This window comes from Molossus molossus, unplaced genomic scaffold (genome assembly GCF_014108415.1).
Source record: "Molossus molossus isolate mMolMol1 unplaced genomic scaffold, mMolMol1.p scaffold_m16_p_1, whole genome shotgun sequence".
NCBI classification, from domain to species: Eukaryota; Metazoa; Chordata; class Mammalia; order Chiroptera; family Molossidae; genus Molossus; species Molossus molossus.
The window spans coordinates 55,727,677-55,741,075 of NW_023425344.1; the positions used below are offsets into that span (position 1 = coordinate 55,727,677).

Below are 13,399 nucleotides of genomic sequence, written 5' to 3' on the forward strand. Positions count from 1 at the left end.
TGAAGGAATGCAGATCTCTTCACTGCATATTATGTATATGGCCATGGATGGTGTTGGAAGAAGAGGAATGAGGAGAGTTGTAATTATTCTCACTATTGTCTGTGAACTTTGTATAGGGAACTAAGCTCATCTCTGAGGATAGTAGGAGGGATAAGATACCGTGTCTGTCCTTGATGGATTTGCATTCTATTTGGAAAGACCAACAAATATGAAACATTAAATACCAATAAAAGAAACTGTATGATCAATGCTATATGAGCAGTACATATAGGAAGTAAATAATATTGGGGTTCATAGGGGATTGTACTCATTAAGACCGGGAATGTACACATGAACTTTAAAGTGTGAATTGTATTAAGACAAGTGGACAGGGCAGGAAAGCATATACAATTAGAGAAATATCACAAAAGATGGTATAGAGGGATGCCAGCAAGCCAGTCAGGAAGGTGGGTAGAGTCTCATACAGAGAATGGTAGCACTTTGTTAGGGTTTTATAGGATCTGGTCTTCAGTTTTATAGGTCCAGAAAAACTCCCCATTTTTTTTCTAATTCAGAGTAAACATGTTCTCAAAGAGTTAATTCTGCTAACCAAATCTATTGAGACAAAAATGCAAATTAAAAAGACAACTTATTCATTTATAATGAGGACCTCTCAGTGACTGGGATGATTGGGTTTGATATCCAATCAGAGTACTTGGGAAGTTGGGTTAGTAATCAGATTATTGTCTGGTGAGCATAGAATTTAAACAAAGGACGCTTCTCTTGTTTTGAATGGGGAATCTGCTTAGGAAGGAACTATTTAAGTGTGACCAGTGTGGAGGAGAATTCAGAAAAAATGTCAAACTTTTAGAGACAATAGCAAGCCAACTATTATATGGTACATCCACAGCCAACCCTACACAAATCATTTGAATAAAAGTCTAAATTATAACTCTTTTCAAATGTATATTTCTCTCAGATTTTGCAAGACTTTTGACACATTCCCTCTCTTAGTATTCATTGATCTGAGTCTAGTTTTGAAAGAAAACAGAGGTTAAGGAAGTATCCCATCTTTAGTTTCATTTTCCAATGCTGTTGGGTAAGTTTTAAGCCTCTGATTATGGCATCAGGTCAAAGGAAAGAGTTTGCCCTGACAGACTTGTTACAGACCCAGAAAAAAAAAAAAATGCTTTCCGAGAAACTAATGTGCTTAGAAGAAATTTCCTAAAAAGCAAATAGGAATTCAGTGATTTCGGTAGTCTGGGAATCCCCTCAGCTGATGTACAATAATACTCCTTGGAAAGTATGGGAGAGGAGGGCAGTTTCCCTTTCATGGTTTTGACTGAGCTCCCAGAAGATTCCCTTAGGTCACAATGCCTAGTAATTAGAGGTTACATACTTTTGTTTAACCCTTCACAGCCAGCCTGAGCAAAGGCCAAAGTGGGGGTGGACCTTTACAGTTATCATTCTTGGGAGAGCTGAGAATAGCTTCTGTTTGGATGCATTTTAGGTCACGCAATGCTTTGTTTTCCTCACACTAGATGGCTGTGAATCTAGAGATACTATATAGTTCTGTCTTTCACTTGCTCTGTGATCTTGAACAAATTCTTCAGCCTGTTCATGCTTCATCTTTCTTTGAAAATGCACGTTATGATACCTAACCCATCCACCTTCCAGCTTACTTAAAGATGACAGGAGATTAAATGTGTATTTTAACAAGTCTAAATGCATTTTTCACTGGCTAACATTTCACAAGTATAGCTAGCTCTCTGGCCAAGTTTCAGCTTATCTCCTAGGTGCAATTATTTGTGTGGTATCTGTTAATATACCACACAAGATGTATCTGTTAATATACAGTAGTCACTAAGGCATGACTCTTCTGGTAGAACTGAGGGTTGAATCTTGTAACATTTACTGTTTTTATTTATTTATTTATTTTTAATCTTCACTTGAGGATATTTTTTCCATTGATTTTTAGAGAGAATAGAAGGGAGGGGGTAGAGAGAGAGAGAGAAACTTCAATGTGAGAGAGACATATTGATTGATTGCCTCCCTCACTCACCCCAACCAGGACTGAGAATTGAACCTGCAACCCAGGTATGTGCCCTTGACTAGGACTCGAACCTGTGACTCTTTGGTCTGAGAGTCAATGCTCTAACCACTAAGCTACACAGGCCAGGACACATTTGCTATTTAGAAGTTTTGTTTTCATTTTTTTTTAATGTCAGTGGAATCTAAAGAACAAAATAAGCAAACAAAGTAGGAACAGACTCAGATACAGAAAACAGATTGATGGTTGCCAAGAGGTTGGGGTTGGGAACCTGGGTTAAAAAGGTGAAGGGCCCTGTCTGGTAGGTTTGGCTCAGCAGTTAGAGCATTGCCCCGAGGACCAAAGAGTCCCAGGTTCGATTTGGGCCAAGGGCACATACCTTGGAAATTAAAGCCATAAGAATCAGAAGGGAAGAAATAAAATTCTGTAGAAATGGTTGGATAGAAAACCCAAAAGAATTTACTTTTAGAAATAATAGCTGAATTTATCAAAGTGGATGGATAAGAAGGTCAATATATTACACTTTCTACATCAGTAACAAATATAAATTATCTTTTATTTATTTTTTTCAGAGAGAGTAGAAGGGAGACAGAGAGAAAGAAAAAACATCAACTCAAGAGAGAGACATTGATTGGTTGCCTCCGGCATGACCCCAGCATGGACTGGGGATTGAACCTGAAACACAGGTATGTGCCCTGGACCAGGAATCAAACCCATGACCCTTCAGACCAAAGGCCTATGTTCTAATCGCTGAGCCAAACTGGCCAGGGCTGTAAATTATCTTTTAAATATAAATTGTCTTTTTAAAAATTTTTTTATCTTCACCTGAGGACATTTTTGCATTTATCTTCAGATAGAGTGGGAGAGAGAGAGGGAGAAAGAGAGAGAGGGAAACATTAATGTGAGAGAGACACATCGAGTGGCTGCCACCCACACGACCCCAACTGGGGAGGGGACAAACTGCAACCGAGGTACGTGCCCTTAGTGGGAACCGAACCTGGGTCTCTCTGGTCCACCGGCCGATGCTCTAACCCCTGGACAAAACTGGCCAGGGCTTAAATATAAATTATCTTTACAGTAGCAACAATAAATACATAGGAACATAAAATACTTAGGAATAAAAGTATCCAAAGGCAAGCAAGACTTGTTTGTGGAAAATGTAGATGGATTTTTCTAAAATAATGTCAAGTAAAATAATGCCGAGATTAAATACAGAACGATAATCCTTTGATAAAGCTCAGCAAAGCTAACTCTTTTGTTTAGGTATGTGTATGTAAAATAAAACTTTTTAAAAAGCAAGGAAGTAATGGTTGCACAACAGTGTGAATGTACTTAATGCCACTGAACTGTGCACTTAAAAATGGTTAAGATAGGCCTGGCAGGGTAGCTTAGTTGGTTAGAGCATCGTTCCCATTTGCCAAGGTTTCGGGTTTGATCCCAGGTCAGGTCACATACAAGAATCAACCAATGAAAACAAATTGATGTCTTTCCTCTCTTTCTCTCTTCCTCCCTCCCCCCCCCTCCTCTCTCTCTCAAATCAATCAATTAAAAATGGTTAAGATAGTAAAATGTTGTATATTTTACGAAAACAAGGGAATAATAAACACAGAATTCAGGATAATGATTATCTTGGGGTTGGAGGAGCAAGGGAATGGGATAGGGAAGGGGAACACAGTTATATTTTAAGTTGTTAATGTACTACTAGTTCTTGATTTTTGGGTGGTGAGTTTATGGGTCTTCATTATATTATAAATATATAAATATATGCATGCGTGGATCAGAGATGACAGTGTATGTATTATCAACTAAAGTGATGATTAATCCAAATCTGTACACCCAAGGTCCATTAAAAATTAATTTATCATAAAATCCTCATTTCAGATAAATATTATTGAGTAAGTTTTAGCTTCCTCGTTTCTCCTTTGGAGAGGTGCCAAAGAAATGTGGTATAATTATGCCATTACTTTTCTGAGTCATTTCTTATTTTAATACTGAAAGTTTCTAAGAATCTCTATTAAGTTGAAGCAATATATGTCTTTTTTTTTTTATCCTCACCCGAGGACATTTTTGCATGTATCTTCAGAGAGAGAGAGAAAAAAAAAATCAACATGAGAGACACATCGAGTGGCTGCCACCCACATGACCCCAACCAGGGCCGGGGACAAACTGCAAACAAGGTATGTGTCCTTAGTGGGTACCAAACCCGGGACTCTTTGGTCTGTGGGCCGATGCTCTAACCGCTGAGCAAACTGGCCAGGGCAAGTTGTAGCAATATTTTGGCTTAACATAGTGATTGATGAGTTTAAATCAGCCTGCTGTTCAGAGAGAGTCACTGAGTTGTTAACCCAGAGATCAAAGAACTGAAAGGAAGAGATGAAAAAATTATGGTTAGTGAATTAAATTGAATAGATGAAGTGTTAGGAGATAAAACCAGGGGATAGGCAGAGAAGAGAGAGGTGGGAATTGGTTTTCTTTCCTTTTCCTACCCACCCCCAACATATTTTTCTTTTTTTCCCCCCTCTTTATTTCTTTCTTTAACTTCCTTCTTTCTTCCTCTTTCTCCTCCATCTCTTTCTTTTTTTTTTCTCTCTTTTCTTCATGTCTCCATAGGGCAGGATGACTATGGATTACATATATTGACAAATACCAACATAGGGGGGGTCTCAAATTATACGTTGTTCTTTTTTTTTCTCACCCAAGGACATTTTTGCCTTTCATCTTCAGATAAAGTGGGAGGGAGAGAGGGAGGAAGAGAGAGAGAGGAACATTGGGTGGTTGCCACCCACACAACCCCAACCTGGGCCAGGGACAAACTGCAACTGGGGTACGTGCCCTTAGCGGGAACCAATCCTGGGCATCTCTGGTCCGTGGGCTGACACTCCAACTGCTGAGCCAAACCGGCCAGGGCTTAAATAAAATTTTTATTAAAAATAACTATTTTAGTCCTGGCCGGTTTGCTCAGCGGTTAGAGTGTCGGCCTGCAGTCCAGAGAGACCCAGGTTCAGTTCCTGCTAAGGGCACATACCTCGGTTTGTCTCTGGCCCTGGTTGGGTCATGTGGGTGGCAGCCACTTGATGTGTTCCTTTCACATCGATATTTCTCTCTCTCTCTCTTTTCCTTTCTCTCCCTCTCACTCTATCTGAACAAAAAAGTGGAAAAAATGTTCTCAGGTGAGGATAAAAAAAATAATAAAAAATTAAAAATAACTATTTTATGAAACAAAAATAATTTAGTGAAAAGAGTAGCAAGCTTAATAGAAGATAACTGGGCTCTTATATCTACTATTCCATTTAATTTGTTGCGATATTACGTCATGTAGGCTCTGGAAAACTTGTGAGAATATGGATAAAAAAGACCACTAACATCTTAATGTTGTGAAAATAGTTTTGACCTTGTGGACTTCTTGAAAGTGTCTCAGGGAGCCTTAAGAGGGAGGGGGGAGGAGTGTTACACTGGAGAATTGCTGTTCTGTAATATAATGTAGTATAATCTGTGCTCATTCAACCCTTTCCTACTTGTTAACACACTGAAACTTAAGACTTCTACCACAAAGCACATGTAATTGATATTCAGTGGTTATATTTATTAGAACATTTAATGCAAAATAAACAACAGAACAATAATAACAGTAAAGAAATTAATGAAAACAGAAATGATTCACAAGGCTATCACTACTATAAATTAGAAAACCACAAGTATTTGAAGCACCTACAAGTGTCTAAGAGCATTATTCAATATAACACACGCTAACTAGGCAAACGTGAAGATCGCTTACTATATAACTAGAAAACAACTTTATGCAGAATCTGGTACAAACCCTTTGGTTTCTGGGGCTTTAGACACCAAGAATCCTATTTTACTAGCAAGTATTGAGCACCTTCCAGGGTATTATCCCAGGGCTGCTATGGGAATACAAGTAAGTAGAACATGGTCTCAGGATGAAAAAGCAAGTATTATAAGATAACCATTGGGCGATGACCAGTGATGGAAGCTTAGAAACCATCAGAGATCCCATGGTTGCTGAAAGGAACCTTGGAATCTCCTAAGGGTGGAAGACATTGTAAGCAGATAAGAAGAATGCTGTGTTTTAGGGGAGGTAGTAAGGTGGAGAGATCCATTCTAAAGTATATGTGTGTGTGGGATGCCTCAGGAAAGGATTATGGCAGGTAACTCTTGAACAGAGTCTTGAAAGATGAGTAGGTATTGGAGAAATGGGTAAAGGACAGGGCCTTTCAGATAGAAAATAACATGGAAATGGCAAATAATTAAATGAGTAGAGAGTTCAAGGAGATGACAATTGGCAGCAGCATTCAGAGAGATAAGCAGTATGGACTTTATTTTGAAGGTGAGGAGAAGTATTAAAGATTTTAAAAGAAGAGTAGTATCAGATTTGCATTTTAGAACCTGTCAAAGAAAACCATAGCTCTGCAATAGTTAAAGAGGTAAAAACAGATTTTGTTCAGGAACTACTGCAATAGGGGTAAAGAGACCTCAGTATAGAACTGGGCTCAATTCTGAATGCAGCATGGAAAAGCAGAGATTTATAGTCCCATTTCTCTATAGAAATTTATGTAGATTTATGACATATATCCTTTGTTCATACTATATATTTCTATATTATATATCACATTGTAAATATGTGATACAGGTTTTATAGATTTATATACAAATCCCTTGGATAACATTGTGGCTTCTCATTATTGCTTGTAGGTACCCATCAGAAAGCTAGTCAGTAAGAGGGCCTGTTAGGTTCCAGGCACTCTCCTCTGCTATTTACTTTTCTGTCAGTTCTCTGATCAGCTTTATGGTTGGTGCTTTGATATCAATGGAAAGGATACATACATACAAAATACATTAAATTTTTTTCTGAAATTTTTATTGAGCTATAATTGATATACCATACAGTTTACCAATTTAAGATGTACAGTTCAGTAGTTTTTAGTACAGTATATTTTACAGAGTTGTACAGCCTTTACCACAATCAATTCTAGATTTTTTTATACCCACCAATGTAAAAGAAGTTGTGGTACTTTATTAGAGAAAAATGATTTTGATTCTTTTTAAAGTAAAACTATCTTAGATATCCCTATATTGTATAGTATAGGCATGACTTCAAAAGATAAGATTATGTATTTTCCTAAGAAAAAGAATCACAGAAAGTAAAGGTGATTGCCAGATATGCACTTATATTTCTTTTCAACATTTTCTTTAGTAGACAAAAACATTTTATATTTAAAATGTGTCCAAAATATTACTATATAGATAAAACCAAACTGTACAGTAAACACACATATCCTAATTGCTTCAAAGCATCTCAATGAGAAACAAAGTTGTTAAAATCAAATTAAAACCAGAGCTGCTAATTCAGTTATGAAATATTTGCATTCTTACCAGTTTCCCTTAGCTTACAATTTTTTCATAGTACCTTTCATGAATTACAGCCTTTTTATAAAACAAGATAACATATAAGAACTTTTTCCTAGATATATATGTGCTGTATCATTATTGGGGAAAGTGGATTTGCATTAAAATTTGAGGGGGAATGTTTATTATATACATGGATGCTTTTGACTTACAAGATCTTGACTTCAGTAATAATGTTAATGTCTCATTATATCTGCAGATCGTAATATGGAATATAGATCAAATACAGACAGATAACTTAGAGAGACAGAAATGTTTTCATTGTCACAGCAGAAGAGTTATGAACATCAAGTCTTATCGAAGGTTCCCTAACCTGCAAATGCATGAATGTGCATTGTAATAGGCTGCAGAAAATAATTTTCCTATTACAGAATTCTATCATTACATCCTCACAGTTAAACCTGTTCTGAGTTTTCATATCCTTTTTTCTAGGACTTCAGATCTTTTTGATGTTTTAAAAAATTCCTTCTTTCAGCATTCTGTAATGAGAAAACAAGAGTTTGTTATAAACTTGGGCTGCTCTTATTTCCCAGTTATTAAGAGTTGACATAAAAAAACATATAGCAAGAAAGAAAAACTAATGGTAACCAAAGACCCCTTATCAAAACACCTTATACAGGATCATAGGATCTTTCTACAGTTGTCTATTTTCTCAAAACATCTGTTTGGATAAAACATTATAAATTGGAAGTAATCTGGTAACCTACCTTTATTATAATGTTTGCTTGTTTCGATCTGGGATTTAGGCATCTTTGTCTTTTATGTGCTTTCAAGGTGATACTGTTAAGGGAAGATCCAAAACAGTTACATTTTGGATGGAAAAGCATAAGCAAAAAAAAAAAACCCCAAATACCTCCACCATTGTCATCTTTAGCAAGCCCATTACTTACATCACTTCTGTTTTGTCACATCTGTTACTTGGGTATATTACAGAGATTTTCTCAATGTCTGCCACTTTCACTGCCTTTACTCCAGGACCTATGCAAAGACAGCGTCCCCCTTTGAACATTGGGAAACCTAAAACAGATCATACATCAGTTATTAATGGATCTGATTGCAACAGATGACTATGGTTTATAATCTTAGTAAAGAATCTGAGCCAAGTTTTCATTAAGGATAAAGATGGTAATTTGTCAAAAACACTTAACAAAGCTGTTACTGGGAAAAGAGCTTAAGTAATATGTTGATTTTCTCTTTGAATTTGTAACCAAACCATTAAAGAACAGAGGAAAGCATAAAAGAAGTTTAGTGGAGATCAAGCTTACTTAAATTTTGCTTTGCACTCAAGAATTTTTCTAAGAAGCTAGTAACATTATCTCACAAAAATATATATTTTTTCTTTAAATCCTCACCGAGATATTTTTCCATTTATCTTTAGACAGAGTAGGAGGGAGGGAGAGAGGAAGACAGACAGAGAGAAACATCCATGTGTCACATCAGCTGGTTGCCTCCACAGAGCTAGCCTCGACCAGGGCAGGGATGAACTGCATCCAAGATACGGCACATGCCCTTGGCCCTTGACCCTTGGCCCTTGGCCCTTGGCTGGTATCAAACCTGGGTCTTGTTGGTCCACAGGCCAACACGCTAACCGAACACGCTAACCGCTGAGCCAAACCAGCCAGGGCCTCACGAAAATCTTTTTAAAGATTTTTTTAAACATTTAAAACTATGGCTAATGGCTCTTGCCATATTTTGTAGCCAAATAAAAAATTCCATGAAGTTTTATCATCTCTAGTTTCAATAATCATCTCTAATGCCTCAAGCATTTCTTACATTGTCTGTCACAGCTGTAGTAACTTACATTTCTTACATTCTCTGTTAAAGTTATAGTAACTTGTAATGTGCAAGGTTAAATAAAAAATTAGTATATCTTTTAGGATAAAAGTGATTTGAAGAATTAGAAAACAAATTTATAGTCTGAAAAGTAAAAAGTACCATATACCTTGACAAGTTGTAGCACAGACTATCACAGCCAAGACTATAGCCATGCCCTTCACATTCATGTTTGTTGCTGCTGCTTCAGCTTTGATCTCTTCTTGCAGGGAGTAGAAAGGCTGGACATGTAAGCGAATTCTTAGTTGGCATATATAGGGCATCTAGACACCAGTAACAGGAATTTCCCTCCTTGAGTCATACTCCTTTCTTGATTCCAAGAGTTTCTCTTTTGCCCCTTCCTATTCGTTACAATGTCAAAAGTAATACTAATGTGAAAGTACTTTTTACTATAAAGAGTAAACCACTGTATACCCACATGGAACCAGCCTTCTTAAGATGTCATTTCCTAGAAATGTATTTCATTATTGGACTACCCTGGGTGGTGGAATTTTGATTGCCATTTATTCTTTTATTCAGGAAGATTATCTTCCTATGTTTTAGTCCTTTCACCTTCCATCCTTTACGTAACTGTACAAAAAAAATTCTTAAAAAACCCAACTTTTATCATTTTACTTTTGCTTTTAAGTCCAAACTCTTAATCATTTATAAAAATCCTACATTATTTGACATCAAATGACATTTATTTAACCTTATTTATATTTTTGCCAACTATAATTGCATATCTAAAGAAGTCTTCCTGTATACTTCTGAATTTATAGCCATTTCTTTTTGCATATTGAATAGTTTTTACTTTTTATTTTAGCACTGTTATTTAGCACATAAAGTACTATGAGTTGTGGATTTTTAAAAAAATGATCTTTTCTCATGTAGTGTTTTTATGTTTAGGGTTCTACTTTGATGTAAACCCTGTTTTCTTTTTATTTTTACCTTTTCCTCTTCAGCTCTTTAAATCTATTTGTTTTAAATGTGTCACTTGTAGACACTTAAAAAAATCATATCCAAAGATTTTTTTAATGGGTAAATGTATTTATAAGTGGTAATCTGAAAGATTTTAAAATGCTTTCTTGCTATTTCTTTTGTGTCTTTGCTTTCTTCCTAATGTTAAATATATTTTCTTTAACATTTTTCTTATGCGATTTGAAAGGAATACATAGTTTTACATTTTGCTAGTAATCTTTTAAAAAATTGTATGCATAACCTAGGACTTGATTAATATTCTGTGGCATACTGTTTTAAATAAGCATAATTCAGATTTTCATAAAACATGAAAAACTCTCTTCCTTTTTTGTCTTCATGTGTGAATTAATATTTAGTTGGGTAGAAAACTTGTGGGTCACAATTTTCTCCTTCAGAACTCTGTGTATGTTGTTTTACTGTCATCCATTATTACAATTGTAGTACATAATAATGTAAAAACATCAGAAATTAGTTTTCCTCTCCTTTGGATATACACACACCTAGCCATTTTTCACCTAGCCATTTCCATATCAGACTATACCAGGTCTCTAATTTTTCTGTATGTCAGGGCATATTTCTAAATATTTTAGGAGGAAATAGAGAAAAGGAACAGTACCCTCTTCCTGTGAGGAAGACCACCCAATAGTTTGTAGGGAGGGGCTATTCCTACCCATGTGTATATAGCTTTGTCTGCTTCCCTAGAGCAGAATTGCAGTTTGGATGCTGAGGGAGGTTTAGTTCTTCACTTCAAGTCCTCAGGTAATAGATCCAAAATTATGCAGAGTTCGGAGAGGGACTCGTTTTGTATTTTAATCTTCTCACCTCATTTTCCTGAACAATACAAAGAGTGAACCCAGTTAGGCTCTGGCAGGTGCTAATATAACTGGATGCTCTCTCCTCCACCAGTGACCCAGCCTTGAGGTTTACTGGAAAGCATTACCCTTTTCTACAGTAGTTAATTTGCTAAGTCATTCACTTAACAAATATTTATTTTAGGTGTCTCTTACCTTCCTGACACTCTTGAGTATTAAAGATAGAGCAGTGAACAAAACCAACCACGTTCATTTTGTGTCTTGCAAATTTTGCAGCTTTCTAACTAAGTAATTATGGAAGATGGTCTGCCTGATTTCTGCTGTTTCTTTCTTTTTTCTTTTTTTTCTTTATTGATGTTAGAGAGAGGGGAAGGGAGAGAGAGAAAGGGATAGAAACATCGATGAGAGAGAACATCAATGGGCTGCCTCCTGCATGCCCCCAACTGCGGATCAGGCCCACAACCTGGGCATGTGCCCTGACCAGGAATCGAACCTCGACCTCCTAGTGCATGGGTTGATGCTCAACCACTGAGTCACACCAGCTGGACTGATTTTTGCCATTTCTTTAGATGTGTGTCTTCAGGACTATGCCTTGTTCTGTACTAAATACTTTGTAATATCATATGAGGATGAATAATTACGTTCAAAATATTCCTTCATCTAGTGAGCTACAGAGATTCCTCTTTTTTCTATTCATATAATATGGTTCCTCTAGTTTTCTCTCCTTTCCTGAATACTTTCCTTCCTTTAAGTTGTGATATCTTCATGAAGCCTTCTTCAAAACATAGTGATTTCTTCTTCATTTGGCTTCATAGCACTTACTTCTTGTCTAGCTTTATCCAGTAGAAAATATAATGTGAGCCACATATTTAATTTTAAATATTCTAGTAGCCACATTTAAAAAGTAAAAAGAAACAGGTGAAAAAGTTAATTTTAGTAATATATTTTATTTAATCCAAAACATTTAAAGTTATTTAAACAGTGTAAAAGTATTAAATGAGATTTTTTTTTTTTTTTTAGTTCCGAGTTCTTCAAATTGGACAAGCAACATTTTATATGTTCAGTAGCCAAGTGGTTAGTGTTTACCATAGTGGACAGTGTAGGTCTAATTATTCATTTGGCATTTAGCATATTATACTGCCTTGACACTTTACTTAATTTTAAATAAAGATGGGAATGGAGCAGAGAGATACTGTGCTTTTTGTTTTGTTTTGTTTTGTTTTGTATTAGAAGCTTTTGTAAGTCTCCCTAGTATTTTTGTTCTTTCTTTCTTCATTAAATCATTATATCTCATTGTTCTTTCTCTTTGGTTAAGCAGGAGAAAGATTAGACTGCACTCTGTCTTTTTAATAGCTTTTACCTGTTGTTTCTGGAATTAGGACTGTTTCAAGTTTACCCACTCAAACAAGTTCCCCCTTGAATTTAAAGGAGTATCCCAGGGAACAAATCTAATTTCTGTAAGTAATTACCAAAGACCCTTCCAGCTTAAAAACCATAGACATAATCTATGATTCATCTGAAGCTTTAGTTGTGATTTGAAATCTGTGATTCATTTGAAGTTTTAGTTATGGTCTCAAATTATCCAATTAATGTAGACTTTTCAGATGTTCAAAAATATTTTCAAGTGGGAAGAGATTAATGCAAAACATTTAAAGGCCCTGGCGCTCTGGCCAGTTTGGCTCAGCAGTTAGAGCATTGGTCTGGCAGACTGAATGGTCATGGGTTTGATTCTCAGTCAAGGCCATGTACCTTGGTTACAGGTTTGATCCCTAGGGCACGTTCAGGAGGCAACCAATCGATGTGTCTCCTCTCATTTCCATGTTTCTCTCTTTCTCCCCCCTCTTGTAGTCCCACCCCCACTCTAAAAATCAATGGAAAAAAAATATCCTCAGGTGAGGATGAACAACCCCCCCCCAAACAAACAAAACAAAATTTAAAAATTTCATTTCCAACCCATCATCTACTAAGACTATGAAAAATATATTGACTGCAAACATAAAATAATATCAAGCATATTCTGTCTAGTTAAATTAGTAAAAAGTAGGTTAGAAAAAGGAATATTCCTATTATAAATCAGTATTACATAATAGAGTCCTGTTGTTTTTATTTTTATTTTTATTTATTTTTTCATCATTTGATAGTGTGAAAACTGGATTTATTTTTATTTATTTTTTATTGTTGAAAGCATAACTTGTCCCCACCTTTCCCCCCCATTGATGTTGTTTTGTTTTTATAGAGGGCAGATGACTTACTTCTAGGGAACAGGTTGTCATACATATGATAGGCACCTAAAATAATGTGAACAGGCTGAACAGATTGAGGTAGACTTCTTAACTCTTAA

At 36.0% G+C, this 13,399-nt stretch overlaps 2 protein-coding genes across 2 annotated transcripts in view; one reads left to right on the forward strand and one right to left on the reverse strand.

Moving 5' to 3' along the window:
- ART3 (ADP-ribosyltransferase 3 (inactive)) overlaps positions 1-13,399 on the forward strand; it is a 117,131-nt gene that overhangs the window by 27,998 nt on the left and 75,734 nt on the right. The gene's annotated exons all lie outside the window — the stretch shown is intronic.
- On the reverse strand, positions 8,131-9,549 carry CXCL11 (C-X-C motif chemokine ligand 11). Its single transcript, XM_036244028.1, has 3 exons — positions 9,396-9,549; positions 8,344-8,470; positions 8,131-8,233 (listed from the first exon to the last, which is right to left on the reverse strand). The coding sequence occupies exons 1-3, from the start codon at positions 9,547-9,549 to the stop codon at positions 8,131-8,133; spliced, it is 384 nt and encodes a 127-aa protein (XP_036099921.1).